This window comes from Fringilla coelebs, assembly GCF_963513975.1.
Source record: "Fringilla coelebs genome assembly, chromosome: 1".
In the NCBI taxonomy this organism is placed as follows: Eukaryota; Metazoa; Chordata; class Aves; order Passeriformes; family Fringillidae; genus Fringilla; species Fringilla coelebs.
The window spans coordinates 23,374,831-23,394,815 of NC_140028.1; the positions used below are offsets into that span (position 1 = coordinate 23,374,831).

General features: G+C 44.1%; 1 protein-coding gene across 1 annotated transcript in view; it reads right to left on the minus strand.

Annotated features, from left to right (window-relative positions):
• LAPTM4B (lysosomal protein transmembrane 4 beta) overlaps positions 1 to 10,379 on the minus strand; it is a 60,088-nt gene extending 49,709 nt beyond the window's left edge. The window contains exon 1 of the mRNA XM_084203256.1: positions 10,235 to 10,379. Coding sequence (XP_084059382.1) covers positions 10,235 to 10,330 — 96 coding nt within the window. The 5' untranslated portion in view covers positions 10,331 to 10,379. The remainder of the gene's footprint in view (positions 1 to 10,234) is intronic.
• Positions 10,380 to 19,985: the final 9,606 nt, after the last annotated feature.

The window sequence follows — 19,985 nt, forward strand, 5'->3', positions numbered from 1 at the left end:
CAGCCTTAACATTACAGGATAATAAAAGAAAACATTGTCCCTGAACAAGCTGTTCTTTCTCCCTGTGTGGTTTCTCAAAGCATGGTTCTGGCTGCTATCTGAAATACTGCACTGGAATAGGAAGGGCATTAGTCAGATCAGAAGTAGCAATTATGTTTTTATATTCTTTTAATTTGGAGAAGATAGGGTAGAGTCTGCAATTCTTGTCACTGTTTTTCCGTACTACTTATGAGAAGGCAAAGAATCATCCAGGCAGGCTCAGACTAGCATATTACAAAGTCCATATTATAGAGAGCATATAATAGAAAGCTGCATAAAATATTTCAATCCAACTTTATACACAATTTCACCTTTGATTGCTATGACACTCAACACTGAACTTTAAAGACTGTGCTGATTAAATTGATATAGGAAGTCCAGAATAATTTACCAGCACTCTTCTATACAAATGACTCAACTACTGCCTACTGCCAATCTTTTAATAAGCTTAAAACCCCAACCACAAGAGGTCTCTTATTAGTGAAATATGGTAATGCTTAAATTTATTTTTTAAAAAATAGATGGACAGGTTGTGCAATATGCACAAGAGGTTTCTGCCTCTCTAGAGATAGAGGTTAGTTTGTTTTATACTTGTGAGAGGCTGAAATGTTATGGTTTGTGGCTTAAATATTGTTATGAAGGACTTTTTGCCCATTAGGGCAAAACTGTATAAAGAAGCTGCAAGCACCAAAGCCCTCCTCTCCCTGAAGGTGCCTCCCGAGGGGAACTTGGGACTGTGAGTTAAGCTGCCTAAGGGACCTTAGGATAAAGGTGACACTATTGCTCAATCATGTCAGTTCCAGGGAGAAGGAGACAAGACTGAGGGAGGATGAAATATCCCCCAGAAAGCCAAACCCAGCAGTTGTCCTGAAAATCTGCTCTGGCTGGGTTTGAGGTGGGAAGGCCATAGCCCACAGACTCATCTGCTGAGTTTGCACAGACTCCCCCCAGCCAAGGGGGCAGGAGGAGAGTTTTGGGTGTGCGGCATAAACCAGAGACAGTGAGCAGCCATCCTCCCTACACCAGCCCCACGAGCCACATCCACGGGACATTCATGAGCTGAGGGGGTGCCATAATCCATCAAGGACCCCCAAAGTGCTCCCCAGGCTTATTCCTGAGGCCCTGCCCCAGAGCACTGCATGTGATGCAAAGTGATGCAACTGCTCCAGAGTCTGTGGCAAGAGTCTGTGCCAAGCTTGCTCCTGCAGAGGAGGTCCCTGGCACTCCCAGCTGGCCTGAGTGCACACTAACCCAATGAGCTCTGTGCTTTGCAGGACCCTCACCACCAAGAGGACCAGAAGAATGGGATCAATAGGACACCATCAGGATCCATGGAGTGGTGATATTTTCTACTTAATCTATCTCTCTGTCATGGTCTTCTTTTCCCCCCTCCTTTTTTTATTTCTTTCTATCTCTTTCTGCCTTTCATTTTCTGTTAAATAAAATCCATACTACTAACTTTGGCATATGGTCTTGCTTGCACCTTCATTTGGGCAGAGGCATCTCTTTCACAAGTTTAGTAACAGAATTGTAACATTATTTAATCTTAGTCCTTCCCTGGTTTCAGGAAATAACCAATTGTACACAAATTTATCAGGGGAGTCGGTTGCTTTTCCGTCATATTTAAAGAAAGTTGAACCTGTATCTAAGGAAAGTCCTGAAAATGACTGCTGAGGTCTTCTGCCCAGCAAGACCTCTGGGGAAATATTTATGGAGAAATATAATCACATATACATTTATATCATTGCCAGATCAACTCACAATTTCTCCTAAAGGTCATCTTGGTTCAGAATGCAGTGGAGAACTAGCAAAGAACTGGTATGCAATAAAACCTTATTGGAAAAAGGGTTGTTCAGGTGGAATTTGCTTGGTTTCTGCATTTCTCCTTGAATTCCAAAAATGCATGTTTGAGCCTGACAGCTGACTGTGAAAGCCTGAGGGCAGACCTGCTGAAGTGTGACTGTGATGTCTGGGCAGCTCCCACAGATCCAGACTTTTGTGTGGACTTGTGACAGAGGATGGGCCAGGCAGCATCACTGGTCCCGGTACCCACGGGCCCTGGGCAGCACACTGTGCGTCCTACAGCAGCCACAGCCCTGCCCATGCTCAGAGTCCCCTCCACCCTCCTGGACTTGGCTGCTGCACTGCTGAGAGGACTGCTCTGCTTTTGAGAACAAGCCACATGCAAACACTTCATTAAAAGAAACAACCTAACAAAAACCAACACCAAAACACACCAAATCTCTGATCCCTTGTTCTTGTGTACCCACCACAGGCAATACCCACAGAAGCCATACAAGTGGCTGCACCCCTGAAGCACTCTGCAGCCTGAGGCAGGGTTTAGTTATGCAAGGAAGAAGTGGAAGGATGGTACAGTGCAGATAATTACAGAAATAGTAAAGAACACCATCACATGTATCCTGTCTGGCTGGCCACAGCTGTTTCACTGTTGGGAAATGCATCTCTCCAAGGTGAATATCTCCCACAAATCTGTGTTTCTGCCAAAAGCATTTGTCCTGTCTGTTTTAAGCAGCTTAATATATCTCTGGATAGAACAAGACCTTGCTCAGCACATGCCAGCAACAAAAGGAAAAGCAGTGACAGCACTCTCGAAACCCCTCCCAAGGCTGAGAACCAGGATGGCAATAGTTAGAGCTGACTGAGACACCTGAGAGAGAGCTCAGGAGGTGCAGGAACAGTGTGCTGGGCTCAAGTCCATATTAACTCTTCAGGGATGCCTCCATGGCAATTCACCTCACATTGAGCAGGGGCACTCTGTGACACCTTCAGACACGAGTGTGGGTTTTTGTTTCTTATTCTGCTCTTTGGAGATTTGGGACTTTAAACCTCCAGCCCTGCTTGAGAACAGCAGAGAAATTGCCCTGCACATCTTCAAGCCTCGGCCACTTTAAACTTCCAGAGTTTTACAGTCAAAGCACAAGCCTCACAATAAAACAAGAGAAAAAGAAAGCAATCAAGGAAATTAATTCCTGGCTATTTTGCAACATCCGTTCCATATGTCCAAGAATATATAAGACTAATTGCATTTTCACTGACGTCAGTCTAATCAACCATCAGTTTAGGAAGCTTAATGTGTTCTCCTCTGGCTCACTAGGAGATGCATATTAACCTTCAACAGAACTTCCAAACACATTTTACTTGATTAATGTAATACCTCCTCTCCTTTCTATAAATATATTCATGATTTTTTGTATAAAAAACCAAATGTAATTACGGCATACTGAACTCTTAATGGGATTCTTTCCTTCAACATCTATGTAAACTTTGCTCCTCTTACAACCAACCATCTGTTTTCTCACTGGAGGGAATTTGTTATCCAATTGAAGGCCTTAATAAGAAAAAATGGGTATTTTACAAAGGTTTGCAGTTTCTGAGATGATAATTGTACTGATTACACGAGACAACAGTGTCATTATCAAAAGAACTGATGCAGATTATCAGCTGTCATTGCAATGATTACATACTCCATGAAATATCCTACTGTGGTATTTGGGGATAGAAGAAATACTGCCTGTGTTAGGGAATTAGAGCTTAAAGACATTTTCATAAGTCCTTGTGTTGTGTCACAGATTAATAAAGAGTTCAGTAAGTGCAAGAGCTGCCCAAAAGACATTTTCAAGAAATTTTATCCCTTCAATGACTTAAAAGGTTCTTGCAAGAAAAACCATTTTTAATAAATGATTTAATGTCATACTGATGTATGACAGAGTCTGGGACAGACTAATAAAATGCTGCTTCTATTTCTTCATGCAGCACAGGAAACACACAAATACGTTGGGGTTTTTTTCTCACCTAGAGCAGAAAGCACAGGTAAAATTTGGGATATGGTGTACCAGTGAACCCATCCTTTGTTCAGATGACCTTTCTGGCCTGCTCAGGGATGGATTCTGTCACACACACAGGTAAGTGATTAGGCTCTTTGCGAGCTATTTTATTGATTGTGCCATTTAAATTCCTCCCATGCAGCCCTTTATTTTGTAATTCAACTGAAGAGGGCCTGGAGCATGAATTGGAGAAAAAAGATGGGATAAGGTCCTGCACTGCAGAAATCAACCTGGGCCTGTGCACAGCAAAAAGAGTTCTTTAAGAAGTTCTCCTGATGCCATTCTTGAAGCTAATCCCTGTTAAATTATTTAACAATGTATCTCTAGAGAAGTTACAATCAGAATATGGTTATTGAGAAGGTCCTTCAGATAAAAATCATTTTGTTCATGCTAATGATCATCACTGGTCTTTATTTTTTGCTATGACATACTTAAAATTCATACATGTGCTTTCAGTTTGTTAAGAAAATACCATACAGGGCCAAGCAAGAATTTGTGAGCAGAATCAGTAATTTTTTTTCCCCCTGGTCTTGAAGATAATGAAATGGATGTGATCCAGTCCAAGAGCATACACCCTGACCCTCCTTTGACTCCAGTCTCAGTTGGATATTCAACATGTACATCAATCATCAGGGAAGCCTTTAAAAGGAGGATTAATATTCTCCTTTATTCACAATGAATTCCAAGTTTTCTCTCCACAATAGCAAGCATGTGCATAGGAAGAGTCTATTGAGTTACTTGGGAACATTACTGGTTTTGTTCCATGATCTTGTCTTTCATCTTATGAAGTACAGACAACAGAAAAACTAATGATCATTTTATAGACAAGGCACTTGGGACATAAACATTACATCAATTCAGCCATTTCTATTAGAAGAATTGGGAATCTCAAGTAATTTCACATTATGACACCTTCACTTGCTAGTGGAGAAATGTCACTGACTGCTGACACTGCATCTCCTGCCAAGGGATGGGAATTAGGAATGTCATTGGCACCACCAGCTCTTTCCCCTGAATGTGCAGCCCAGGCCTTGGCCATGGAGAGGAAGGACCTGGTGATTCCACAGCAGGTCCCTTTCTGCAGGAATCCTTTCCCCAGGGCCAGCAGTACTGGGCTGTCACTGGAGGTGGAAAGGGTGGTGCTGCAGGATAATCCCACAGCTGTATCCCACTGGCTCAACACTGGAAGTGACATCCCTGGGTGATATGAACTGAGCCTTCAGTGAGCTGGCTACTATGGCCCTTCATACAGACATATCCTTTCTTTCTAGCCCACTTCATTCCATAAAAAGACAAAGCAAGCTAATATTCTAAGTAAAACACAAGGCTGCATATCTGTATTCGTGAAAATTCCCACAACCTGACACTGAGATAACACCTCAGGCTTTCTGATTGTGTGATTTTGCTCTTTTCAGAACTTCAGTTCTTTTTTCAGTTTTCAAAATCTCCTGATTCTCCCAGGTTTGAAAATAATCAACAACTTCTTCTTAGAATTTCTTTCTTTTTCCTGAAAAGGCCTTCACAACCTGTGAAAGGGACCCTCAGTCACAGGTTTGGCGATGTGAGCAGTCTCAGACAGTGTAAAGCTTGCAGGAGAGTGGATGGAACAGCTTGGAAGGATGCGGTGCAGGGATATTTTGTTTACATGAGCAGTCACTGCTGATCTCTACCCCCTGCCAAGTAAGCCAAGATTACTGAAATCTTCTGACTGGTATTTAAGCACATTGCCATACATGCTGTTTTGCGTGAGGCTTGAAAAACGCCAGGACATAAATGTGGCCCCGTCACAAAATGTCCATTTGCACTCTGCTTTTGACATCAGATCAAGTGCACTCTACCGGTGTTGTCAGCGTGTTCAACCTTGAATCTGTGAGACCATAGCACGTGGTGCTTTTCTTTTCCTTTACAATATAAATCTACTACCAGTACATTTTTTCATCATTAGGATTCAATCCTTTTATTAAAAGATGACTGGGACAGAGATAGATATTAGACATGCTTTTAGCAAAAAAATCCAGAACCGAAATGTCACAACTGGCAATTCATGCTGAGCTTTCCACAAATAGCAGCTCAAACATCTAACCTACCTTGGCCAAAAACTTCTGCTCGCTCTATTTATGTTCTTACTGCACATCCTTCAGTGAGAGCCACACAACTCGATAACCTGTGGTTATAAAAGGTTCTCAGGCTCCCATTAGTTTTTATTTTTAGCCCCTGGCTGTCAGGAGCTCCGGGAGCGCAGAGGGAGGGCACGGTGGATGCACAGCACGCCCTGCTCTGCAGGAATGCTCTGCCCAGGGCCAGCAGCACTGCACGGGCACTGCAGGTGCCAAAGGTGATGCTGCAGGGTGCTGGGGACCTCGGGGAGGAGCAGCCTGTGCCCAGGGCTCTGCTGCCCGGAGACAGGCAGCAGGAGGCACTGGGCACACAGAGCTCAAATAGGAAAGCTCCTTCTTTTATTGTTTGAGTTTTTTAAACTGATACCTTACAATTCCATCTCGTCCCCACCAAAGCAATCAGAAATAATCAGAATTCCAGCTATCCCAGATGGTGTCAGTGGATCCTCAGGGCATGCAGAAACCCCACTCCCACTGTCAGGAGAGTGGAAAATCCTTCCATGACACTGTCAGCATATCTGATGTTCCTCCTTTGTGTTTTAGACACAGAAAGTGAAGTCCATTTCCTCAGGAAGAAGACAGGCTGTGTGTATACATGCTGTCACTGACAGGGGTGCTGTTATTCTGACTCACCAGCACTGACTGGGTCACTTGGAAACTGAAATGCCAGCTTCTCCAGACTCCAGCACCCACTGGAGATCACAACTGAAGTTGGCTCATTCCAGCATTGTCTCTGTTCTGAACAGCACCGTGACAAAATTCAGCTATGGGAAGTGACTTTTTAATTTCACTTGGTTTGTTTTTTTTAAATGCAAGACTTGTAAGGCTTTAGTGCCCCAAAATGTTTCTGCGTTACTGTTGTGACCTCTGATTTCATGTTATAATAGAGAGAAGTGGACAGTCTCAGATAAAACCTCAAAAATTAACAACCAGCCAAACCAAACTGGTCCTCAGGTTCAAAACAAACATTAACCCCCAGTCAGCCATATTGCTGACATTTTAATCCTTGGCATAATGTTTGTATTAAACATTGCAGCACCCCCTGTTAAGCTTTTCTCCCCAAGGCAGCACACTAGTTCTTGAAGTGTGGGCTATATTCTTTTCGGGAAATTTCCCCTGGCTACTCCACCCTTTTCACACTGAAGTACCTCAGTGCTCGGTGGCAGCATGTATATTGCATTATTATGCTATACTGAAATATCACACAGCAATGTGTTATACTGCTCTAGATGTAGTACCAATGGCTCTACCAGGAAGAAACTACTGAAACACAAGAGCCATGGAAACATTAATATTCTGTGATCCACTATGTTCTAAAATAAAGTTAAATTGTTATTTCCCAGCTATTGATACGTTATGAGACCATTGCAAGTGTCTGCAGCTGGAAAAGCTCTGCTCTGCCTCTCACTTTTGTGGGAAAACTCCCTCAACAGCAGCACTAATGACTCTGTGTGCCTTCAGCTTCCCACCCTCCCCACTATTTGTAGGACTCCAAACACGCAGTTAAAACATTAAAGCTAAATTAAAACATTAAACTTAAAGCATATTGATGGGGGGTGGGGGGCAGAATGTTGAGACACAGCCCTGATGCTGTGCCAGCCCTGCTCAGCAGCAGACAAAACACTGGTGTGTTATCAACACCTTTCCAACTCCCAGCGCACAGCGTGGCACGTGGAGCGTTGCTATGGGAAGATGAATTCCATCTCAGCCCCTCTTTTTCCCACATTTGCTCAGACATTAAATTCTGCCTCCTGAAATTATGCTAACTCAAAACTGGTACAATATGTGAAAATGTGCTAAAAGTCTGCCAAAACTTCTAAGCTACTGCTTTTTCCTCCTTCAGATTCTTCTACTACTGAATCATTGTATTCATTGTCATAGAATTAATAAAACTTACACCTCACAGGTAGTAAGAAATGAAAAAGCAACAAGAAAACTCTTCATTCTCAAGGCTGATGTTTTTCCTCAAGTAATTTCCTTTAAGGAATAATGGCAAAGCATGTATCAAATGCATGGTGGTGTTGCAAAAACTCAGAGAGGGTTTTTGAACTTTGAAGTAATGCTCCTAGGTCATGTGTGGTTTGGAGTAACGCAATCACACAAAATACATGTAGAGAAAAAAATGCCACCAGGACAACATCTATTTTTATGTTAATCCTTAACAGCACACGGTAATAAAACCATGTTATAGGTTTATATGGGTTTATATGTTATGTTATATGGTCTTATATGTTACATTATATGGTTATGTAACCAACCCATATTTGTTCTTCTGAAACAAAGAAATCCATTTGTATTTGACTTTATCAACCAGAACTTTCAACCAGGGCCATTCATTCATGGAACTACTCCTTCCTTACTTTTTGTTTCCCAACATAATAAGCAAAAAAAAAAAAAAAAAAGGTTTAGCATTTATTATCTACATGCATCTAAATATCAATTCTTAATGATTAAATTTAAAATTCAAATACTTGCAATAGGAAAAAAGCACAAAAAGAAATGTATACTGTATCAGATTGAAGTAATTTAGAAATCCACCCTGAAAAAGTTATGAAAGCAAAAGAGCCAAGAGGTGTAGATCAGGAAATACCTGCTCATAGGAAAGGAAATTTAAGACCAAATTTTCCAGTAAAATACTATGTGAAATTTGCCCACTGGTATTTAAATGTTTGTAACAGATTAGGTAACAGTCTAAAAAGCTATCAGACTTTTCTTTGTATCAAAGCCGAGGTGATGCACTTCCCTCTTCCTCAAATAACTTTAGGTCCACTGAACAGCTAAAATATCTGTATCCCTGTCTCTGTGGAGCTGATGTGAAAAGGCTTCGTTCAGCTGAAGGCAGAAAGAATTAATAAGCTCCCTAGAAGAAACGTTCAAAAGCTTTCAGGTCATATTACAACTTATCAAAACTTAATTGCAGCCAGGCAAAGGGAGGCATCTTTTACAACACTGTCAATATTGTACCACTGTGGATGTCGCTATTAACCATATTTTATTAAACCAGGAGCAAGAAATGGTTGAACTAATGCACGATTTTCTCAGTAGTGAAATACATATTTTACAGGACATAGAACATTTTATATGATTTCTAGGACATAAATGTCAACCTAGCTTTTTTATTACACGGGTTGAATTTATTTAATGAGCTGTCTTACTGTGGAGGCAGCCCTGCATTTTTCACTTGCTTCTGCAGGGAATTTCAGTAGTTAGCAAATAAGTCCGGGTCTAATCTGCTTCCGTCTGCAATCATTTGAGAAATGATGCTTGGCAAGCGGCTCTGCACAGCCTTGCCGTCAGACGGAGATTGATTCCTCACACCGAGAGCCGGAGCAGGCTGAGAAGTGTATCTACGTTACCCACAGCAAACAACCAGTTCTTTTTATTCTGAACACCCTGCGACTACAGCTGGACCAGCTCTGGGAAAACTGCTTTCCCCACATCGCCAAGGATGGGGAAACAATTGTCAGAGAGGAACTGGCTCCTCCTCACCGAGTCTTTCCCCGAGCCAAATAACTGAGCGTCCGACAGCCTTTGGTTACTGCTGGTAACGCTGGCGTCTCCAGGGTAAATTCCTCACTCATGTCCCGTAATCCTAGCAGAAAAAAGGTATCTTTCTAGTACCTGCGAACAGCTGCCTGGAAGGTTTCAGCTCCCTACCAGGAAAACGCTACTGCCAACGATTACCTGCCACACAGGGGACAGCAGTGACAAGAACACCCGAACGCTTTGTGAAGCAGCGACCAGAGATGATAAAACATGATAAAACATGAGTGCCCAGGGGCCGGGCAGCCTTGCTGGAGCTAATGCACCGGCGGGACCGTGTCTGCAGCCACCCCGGTCTGAGACCACCCCGAAGGTTTGGGGAAAACCCTCACCCCAGGGGTCTTCACTCAGCACATTTCCACCCCCCACACAGCTTTTGGGTTGAGAGCCTCCCTCGCCTGCCCGTGCAGTGTATCCTGTATCTGCTGCCCCGCTGCCCGGAGCCCCGAACACGCACACGCTCCGTGCCCCACTTTCGGCAGAGCCTGCGCCGGTGCCCGCCGGGATCAGCGGCGCGGAGCGCGGCGCTGCCTGCGCATTACGCCACTCCAACAACGCGGCTCCCTCCGGAAGCCTCCTGAGCTGCCCGGGCAGCCCGAGCCGCTGCGATCGGCATCCCCATCCGCGGAGCAGCCCCTCGGGCTGCCCCTGCAGCCGGTGCCGAGCGCCCGGAGCCGGGGGCACGCTCACCAGGTACCAGACGCCGAGGATGATGGTGCCGGTGCGGACATGGCAGCAGAGGCAGCAGCTGTTGGAGTAGAAACGCGCCCACGGCGAGCTCAGCATCTCGGCGGCTCCTCGGGGCTCCGCTGCTCCGCGTCTCTGTCCGCGCCGTTCCGCGGGGCGGGGCCGGGCTGGGGCCGCCCCTCCCGGCGGGCGGGACCGAGAGCGCGGCCCGGCCCGGCCCGGCCCAGCGGGGCGGAGGGAGCTCTGCGGTCCCTGCCGGCGCCTGTACCCGCAGCAGCAGCCCGGAGCAGCCGAAGCGCGGGAGGGTTTCGGGGGGCGCAGTCCCGGGCGTTCAGCGAGCGGCAGCCCGGCCCCAGCGCTGCCGGGCCAGGGCCGCTCCCCGCGGGATGCTCCGGGGGATGCTCCCCGCCGCGCCGGGAATGAGCCCGGGGACAGCGAACCGGCTCGGAGCTTCTTTGGCAAAGATTGTAGTTCTTCTCGCAATTTTTGAGTGGCAAAGTAGCAGAAATAAACTCAATTTTTCTATCATGGAAGATAACATCGGAGGAGGTCGTGGTATGGTTTGAATTTACCCCGAATTCTGCAGCCATGAACATTTGCTTTCTTTCACAATGCCCTCCTAATCCACTCCCAAAGTTGCTGCTATTGGGGTGCCTGGGATTTCCTCGTGTCAGTGACATACAAGGTGTAATATGAAATGTAAAGTAATTCATGCTTAGGTAGAAAATGTATAAAATAAAAATTGTAAAATCAATTAAACATCCAACGAGCCTCTGACCACGGACTACCCAGAGACAGATTACCACACCTAAATTGCGAATCTCCTGGTGGCAGCAGGAATGAATGCCTGGTTAAAAAATAAAAGAACGTGGCTGGTGCGGAGGTGGGCTTCCCCCGGAACCCCCCAAGGTGGGAGCACCCGAGGACGGTCAGTACTTGATAGATATCATCAATCGAGATAACCGAAGTCGTCAAGAACATACATCTGAATACGCGACTGAATACACGAGCAGCGCCTGCCACTACTCAGGAAACAGCGACTGTCCGGCCCTGTGGAGTAAAAAGAATCGTCATACATACGCGGGGTGACAAAAGAAATCGGGGCACCTCTGCCTCAGGCATAAAAAACTGTATAAAACAGCCCTGCTGGAAAGGGCGTTTGTGAACAGAGGGGGATCCGGTGCGATAGAGGTCGGATCTAGGTTCACACAGCGCCGGTCCCGGGCTCGACGCTGTCTCTTTGACTGTGGCTTTTGAGGACTGTGTTTTCGGTCACGAAAATAAAATCTTTCGCATTTATTAATTTGGCTTTCTCGTTGATCATTTCTAACAAAGGTAACATTAAGCTCGTAGCCACTACCTGTGTGAGAACTCAGCGCACCGCTCCTGACGCCCAGAGATACCGAGAGAACCTTGGGGGGCTTGGGAGCCTTGGAAAGTTGCCAAAAGTACCTGGTGGCTCAACTTTGACCTTTCGAGAGATGTACCACCTGTATATGGGGATATGAGAATCACTGGTGTTTAAAGGATATAGAAATAGCACAATTACAGGTTAAAGCACAGATTTTAAGATTTTGGTACAGGGGGGTTGGAAAAACAAGATGGAGGGAGTTGGGGCCTGCCACATGGTTCTTCCTCCTTCTTCATGTCTTCCATTTTCTGTGTGACGTAGGTATTTTTGATAGGTTCTTAGTAAAGGTACACTTGGTAATAAAAATGATAAGTATTGGGGACAAAAGATAAATATAGTTTACGTAGTCTTTGTTATAAAAGGATGCGACCGCCCTGTGGGCAGTCAGAGTGCCTTTGGCTGCCTTGCTGGTCAGACCCCAGCTGGGCAGAGAGAAAACTTTGTAGATAAGAAATAATAAACAACCTTGAAGACCGAACCTGAGAGTCCAGCCTTGTCTTTTGGAGCCCAGGGAGCGAACCCATCTCACCCTTGTCTGGGCAGAGACAGACAACAGCCGGCCCGGACATACCTGTAGTTAATGCCCTGATGATGGTGGGGTGTGAGGGGGACATGCACCATTAGGAGGAAGAACCCAGTTCTGCGTATTCAAGCACTGATGCAGATCTGAGCTGAACTTCCTACCAAGCAGCTGACTTTTCATGTTTTATTATTTGAGGCTTGCATTGTCCTGCAGATGAAACAATGAAGAAAATACTGTCAGAAGATCTGTATGTCTACCCTGACCCTAAGCATAATTTATTTACTGTCATCCATCTTGGCTTGCTACCAAGTTACACGATTTATCATCAAAATATAACATTGAAAATACTCCAGTGCTTCCCTGTATGGTTGCTTTGGGGCTCTTCATGATTTCATACATACATACATCTGCACAGAACAGGAACTTCTAGACAAAAGCTAACTTGGCACAGATGAGCATTTCTAACTATGCTTTGTCCCTACTTATAAAGCCACTATAGTAAATTAAGTTAAAAATACTTTATGTAGAAATTTTACATAACCTCTGTTCTTAGTTTGTCTATTTAAAACTGGCAAGGGGTTGGCAGGGATTTTTGTGTATAAAAGGAAAAGCCACATAGCCCTGAATTTATAATTTTGACTAGATTCTATGTACAAGCCAAATATTTTCAAGATTCTCATTCAAAAATGAAACTGAAATTCTTGTAAAATGAAGCATCAGTATTGACAAATATTCCAGAGGCCAAAGGAAAATCACAAACTGTGGGGTCTGAACTATCTCACTGATAACCTTGAGAGACCTTGTCCTTTAGTGCCAGAGAGCAGGAAAGTTAGAGATGAAACCCTTGAGTGCATCCCTTGAGGAAGGTGAGAGCATCTGCTTCATGAAGGCTATTGACCAAAGACCTTTTCAAAGCAGAGGTGGCAATAAATTAAGGGGGATTCCATAAACAAGGACACACAGATGCAAACCTGGTGGAAAAGGGACAAGAGAGACAACGCCAAAACCCGAAAGTGTCAGGTTACTGACTGATGGGCTACTGCAGAGCTTTGGGCAGGGTCACCTGGAGTTTGTCACTGATAAGAAGGGGCAAACAAGAAGAACAGGAGGGTTTGGCATTTTGAGGAGGACTCTGCAAAACTTTGGAAGGAATCATTAGAGGAAGTGGATTGTGAAGGAGCAAAGGGGAGGGAATAATTGGAGGAGGGGGATCGGGAAGAAGCAGAAGGAGGATCAGACAGAAAGGGGTATAAAAGAGGTCAGTCGTGTGCAGAGTCTGGCTGAGCAGACTGCCTGCTCACCCTCACTTATAAAACCTTTCTTAAGTGTCTCTCCGTGTAGTTTCCACCCTCCACACTGTCTGTGGGGCTGTAAGGAGCAAGTACCAGCTGCTGGGGGATCAGGGAGTGATCAGTGGGTGGGTGGATGTTATTTGCCTGAAAGCATCAAGCTGGACCAGCTGGTCTCTACTGGGATCTTCTGAGAGTCCTACGTGTAGGAGGCACAGATGAAGGCAGCACCTTGTCTGTGGCCATCTGTGCAGCTGTCCCTGCTGGGCTCCTGTGCCTGCCAACGGGAAAGCAGCAGCTGCATCCCTCAGCCTGGGATGGGCACAACAAGCTGGGCTTTAGCAGCCAGGCAGGAGGAACTCAGGTCCTGGTGCTGTGAGAGGCAGACACAATTCATAATATCCTCCAGCACAGCCCTTCTCTCTGTAAGGAGGGGTTAACTGCATGTCTGCTTTCACTTATGGTTTCCAATCAGTGGCTTTAACCCCCATATTCTCAGAAGGAAAAGGAAGAGAGAATAAGCAGCAAACACTAATCACTTCAGTTTCCTGTGTAATTATTAATTTCCATTCAAAAAGCCTGATGGGAAAGAGCAGGAAACATCAGGCTTCATGTCACTCTCTGATTTATAACGAGCTGCATTTGGTTTGCTTGGCAAGATTTTGGTAGTGGGGAGTGTTCAGAGCCTGAGTATTGCCACAGACACAGACCCTCCTCGGCACAGCCTCTGTAAGAAAAACTTCCTTGTCTCTCACTTTGCCTTACAAAGCAAGAAATGACAAGCACGTGTTACAGAGGCAGCTTTGAATCCAGAATACCTGATCTTACACCCTGATGGTGGAAAATCTTTTAAGGTGCAACAGGGGCAACTTCTGAACTGGATGAGACCTGAGTTTTGCCAAGGTTTCCAGAGGTACAGCAGATACTCGAGATTGTCCTCTTTATTCATGAAAACATGATCAGGACCTGTATCCTGTATCGCTGTCTTGCTCAGCAAGTGAGACCATCTCAAGAGAATGAACAGCTTACTTACAAGCACTTGTTTCAGCTGTGCTGAAGAAATAAATAATTTTTGCAGTGGGAAGATATGGTAGGAAATTTTTCCAAGGGAACACTCCATGCTGAAATGAAACACTGCACAGGGGCAAAGCCTGACACGCCCTTGCTCAGCCGCTGCTCAGCGTCAGGGCTGCGGGGTGTACCCAGAAAAGAAATGCAGGCTCACGGCTCCTGCCTGCCCCTCCCACCACAGCCGAGCTGCAGATCCCTGAACTCCATTCACACACCCAGTCATTCCCCACAGCACACCCTGAGAGCTCTGCTGGCCAGCTGGGAAGGGACACAGCCTGACTTGGCTGCTCTGCCCACTGTTCTCTGTGCTGCAAGCTGTTTAACAAAGCCCGGTGTACTCTGTGTCCTGCTTCTGCTCTGCATTCCCCATGTCTCCCCGTGATCTTCTCGCTGCAGGGACAACTTCTTCCTCCTGCCAGAGGATGCTCTGGTCCATGAACATTTTCTTGTGCTTTCACTAAAATTGGTTACTGCTACTTCCCAACCTGTGAAACACAAAGCTGTGTTTCGTGTCTGGTACAGAAAGGCAATGTGTGTATTTGTGATTGTGATATGTGTGGAAACCGACCATGGGACGGCTGCAAATTCTAATAATAACTGAGGAAAGTAAAGCATGGAAGAAGGCCTCTGAACCTAGCTTTTGTTTGCCATTAACCTGGATTGATTTAGGAGCATTTGAATTACAGCGTTAAGGATGTTGCTTTTTGCTTGTAGTCAGGCCTTAAAGGGTGCTGCAATAATAACCTTTTGAAGTATAATTTTAAAATATTGCTTGTATCCTTGAAACTATAGTTTTGGAATATATAGAAAGGAAATGTGCTTATCTCACTCCTTAACAAAACTGAGCAAAACAGCTTAAGAAAGGAAGATGGACATCATCTCAAGGATTTACAGCTTCACCAAGGGAAGCTGGACATCACTGTTGTGAGATTTATAGTCATTGTAATAACAAGGGGGACCCACATCTGGGGAGCTGGACTTCACCAGATGGGATTCATCACTGTTCCTGAGGAAACTGGACCAACATCTCGGAGGCTGCCACCACCATCTGGGGATCCTCCTTTTTGGGACGCATCCTGAGAAAAACTAAATCCCAATAGTGTATCGAATTGTGATGTAAACAAGTAGAAATAGAAGCTGCTGAGAGAGCTTATGAGTACCCCTATAAATAGCTGTAAGCCCAAATATCGGTGTGCAGTTGGAGGGAAAACTTCCCCCACTGTACCCAGCGCTGTATTGCTCATACTTTACCATAATTAATTAATAAATTGATTGTTGCTTGAATATTGGCCTAGTCAAGCTTCTTATTTATAACAATACCTCTTAATATCTGTCTGAAGAAGATTGCTGGAAGAGGGCAGCTGGCTTAGAAACTGCTTGTGATTCCCACCTTCTATCAGTGCTCACAGCCCACAGAGGTGGTGCAGCACAGTTCAACTGGCTTTGAATAATTCAATCACACTGCTGCCCAGCATTGCCTACAGCGCTTAAACAAAAGGGCAGCTCCAGAGAATCGCATCTTCTGCTTGCAGGATTAGCCACCTGCTCCAGAGTGAACAAAGGTATTGTTAATTGTTTTGTATTTGGCAAGTTAAGATAAGAAAAGGGTTAAACATTGCCCAGAAACCAAGGTCTGGGTATTGTCCTCAGGCACGGGGAGGTGACGACTTTGAGAAAGAGACTCTTGTAGTAAAGAGTAGTTAAGAGTCCTTTTGTTCAGCTTGCTTCAGAACCTGTGTTTCAGGACGGCTGCAAATGATTCAAGGATTCAGAGCTGTAGGAATATTTCCTGTAATGAAGTTTAAAAAATACCTGTACTCTCTAAAAGAAGTAAGCCCCCAATAAAAGTCTGACACTACCTCTCTGCCACAAAGACTGGCCAACATGCAATCAGATAGGACTGCTGCTCTGGTTCAAATTGGGTTCAAGGGGTCATTCATTCCCCTGTTTGAGTAAAGTGGATCGGAGTGAGAACAGGATTTTTCCCCAACACAGAGCCATTGCAATGACACAGCTTGATGTGCTTGCAGAGCCAAATTCTTGTGTTTCAGCACCAAACAATGGACAACAAATGGTTGGCGTTTGCTTTTGTTTGTTTTTCTTTTTTTAAATTTATTTCTTCTTTCTTTTAAAAGTTCTGTTTAAATCTTTAACATTTGTCGAGAGAAAGGCCTGGAACTTTTTAGCTCTCTACAGGGATATTTTGTCATGATTTGTCTTATAGAAGATAGTGATTCTAATTCCTTAGGAAATTTATATACTTGCCCATTTTCCTTCCTTGTGGTAAAGGGTACTTCTAACTCCAGCTTCCTTGGACCACAGCTTCATAATTCTACTTGAAGGTGGTGGTTTTAAGAAACATGTCATTAAAATATTTTGATATATTGCCCTGCCAAGAGCTGAAATGTTCTCCAAGGAAAAGCTTGCTTTACTGCATGCTTCTTTTCCCCCTTTTCTTACTTGAAAGCCTCTCAATTTTGGTCTGAAGAAGTGACTCTAGAGTACACTGAGATTCAGCTCTTTTTTTCTTCTGGCCTTCTCATTCATGCCAGCCTCACAGATTAATTTTAACGTTTTGGATGAGATGAAATCATCTGTGCTACATTTGCAAGAAACCTCAAAAATAAGCTGGGCAGTTATCTAATTATTGGCTTGGCAGCAGATTTGCAATTTGGTATCATGTTCTTGAAGCTTTCCCTCAGACACAGTTTGCTCTCCATGGGCTGCATTCTCCTCAGAGATCTGCTCCACATGGAGTGAGTGCCTGCTTCCAAAGCTTTGTGTCCACTCCTGTTCTCCTCTCCTCTGCCCGTGCTGTTCTTTCCCAATCACTTTTGCACAGGGCTGCCAGAGGTTCATATTTTCCTTGGAGAAGATGTTTACACTGGACTTACAACCTGGCTCTGCCAGTACCTTAACAAAAAAAACCTCTCTGCTTTTGCCTTTGAAGTCTGTACATTTCTGTAATAGTTTCAGTTCTCCTGGTTTTTCCCCTGCTGGCTCAGCATACCTGAAGGTACTGAGAAGTGCAGACATCACCACCGTTTGCAGCTGTTATCAACGAAATTGGAAGGTGCAGGTGTCCTGTATCCAACTAAAACTCATCACCTCTTCCTCCACCAGGGTAATGAGCCCTTTACCACCTCATATACTAATAATTTCTACTCTACATAAATTCTTCTCCAATTTTTTGATAAATTAACTTTCTGCTTATCAGACACTGCTTTCAGTCCTTTAAGTATGTTTATTTCTTCTCTCACTAGTGTGGGGGTCTAGACAGCTTTGTACAAGCTTTTAACACTGCAGGTATCAGGCATAACAATATTCACTTAATCAATGCACACATTATTGGGATTGTACCCCCATTCCTCTCCACTACCTGGATTAAAACATCCCCAGATTTACACTTGAACTTTTACAACACCAGCCCAGTGGAAGGTCACACTTGGAGCTTTTGGTCTTTTGGCTTGAATGCGTATGCTGGACACAGTATTAAACAGACTGGGACATTTTATCCATAATCTGTAGCCAGTTATAGAACATAAAGTACAGCATACAAGGATGAGACAGGACTGTTGGATAAATTGGTTGTTGCGTTGCCAGCAGCCTCAGTGCTTGCCAGATTGCTTGAGCAGAGGAAATCTCAGTGACAGTTTTTAATACTGAGTTTGCAGAGAGGTCACAGGTCTTTGATTGATAGGAGAGGCAAACCTTCTAAGAAAAGCTAATATACATCAAACAGCATTTACTTCCTTTTAGTTCCATTAGTTAGATTAGTTAATGTTTAATTTATGGATTCGAGTACGGCTCAACACTGGGAATGTTTCCAGATTTAATTCCCTTCTTCATTATGCCACTATGGGTTTTCCCCTTCTTTTAAAAGACCACCATTTTTTTTTGCTTTAATATGAAAGGATGTAGATATTCTCACCCCCCCCCCCCCCCCCCCCGATTTGATTGTCAAACATGTTTTGTTTACATACCTGCATACCTGTTTGGATTTTTTTTGTTATATCTAGCAGAACTTGTGGTCATTTTGTCTTCTATCAACAATCTCAGTCTAGAGATAAATCATGTCCTTACATTCTACTGAGAACCAATACTGATTTTAAGCACAGTCAAGAAGAATTGAAACAACACGTCTTCCATAACTGAGATTTATTACTGCCTGTAACTTACACAGGGAGCACTTCCCAGTTTCAGATTTTTAGATGTCAGTCAGGCTTCAAGCAGTAACTCACCACTTTACCTGGGGACCTGCTTAGACTTTGCTCCAGGTGCACTTTATTCTTCTGAATATTAAGCCAAACGTGCCAAAACCTGGAACTTTGAGCTACCACCGACTTTAAAGCAACTGAAAAGCATCAACATCATTACTTTGAATATCTATGGAGTTATCCCTCTTTTCCTGCTCTCTTCCAAGTCTGCTGGACTCTCAAACAAACTCCAGGGAATGCCATCCAGTTCATCTCAGCAGTGCTCACTGCAGGCAGAGGTTTGCCACGGAACATTATGGAAACTTTCAGTCTCACATGTATTGTTTTCTATGCTAAAAAAAGCACTTGACTTTCTCATAGTGTCACATCCTCTGCTTGTTTACCCATCCACTGCTGATTAGGGAATCACCAATGGAGATCAATTGCTTTCCAGCCAAGCCTGCAGAGCATGCCATAGGAGCTGCTGGCTTTGTACTGTGAAAATATCAGCTGGGTTTGCCCCTTCAGCTGTCTGTCCTGAATCCCCTTGATGATTGATTTGCTGAGCACACGATAGCAATGCAAACCCAGTCAGCCAAATATGGGCCTTTTTCTGCAGAGGCAAACTGCAAGTACTGTACATGCAATGTAACCTTTTAAATACACTATAAGTAATTACAAGTCTGTGGTGTGTCCTTCATGCAGTGCAGGGATACAGCACTGATGATATTACTACTTCAAGAGCAAGGGAAACACTTCTGTACAGTGCTGATGGTGCAGAAAGTTTAATTGGATTAAGTTTGTTCCAATTTATAAATCACTTGTATGTATTAGGAAATGCTAGGAAATCTAGATTTAAAGCTACATAAGATGGAGCCACCAATACCATGTGTATGTGTGGGTGGGATGAGACTGAAGCTAATACTGATCTAAAAAAAAATCAAGGCCGCTAATATTCTCCTAATTATAAAAACAAAAGATACTCTTGGCTTCTCTTCATCACAGTCTCCTACTAAACATCCTCTTAAGATACCTAATGCCAGAAGTAACTGTGATAGTTTAAATCATATCTCTAATTTTTCATCTTTTGTGTAGCAAATCACATAATAAATGCCAATGCAATTCTACTGAAATAGCATTACTTGCCAGCTGACCTCCGAGTGGAGTATAAACAGTTTCAAAAGCACATCTCACAAGCACACAGCTTTCTGCTGTGTCCCAATATAGCTTATCAATGTATATTACCACACTGTGCCTGTAAAGC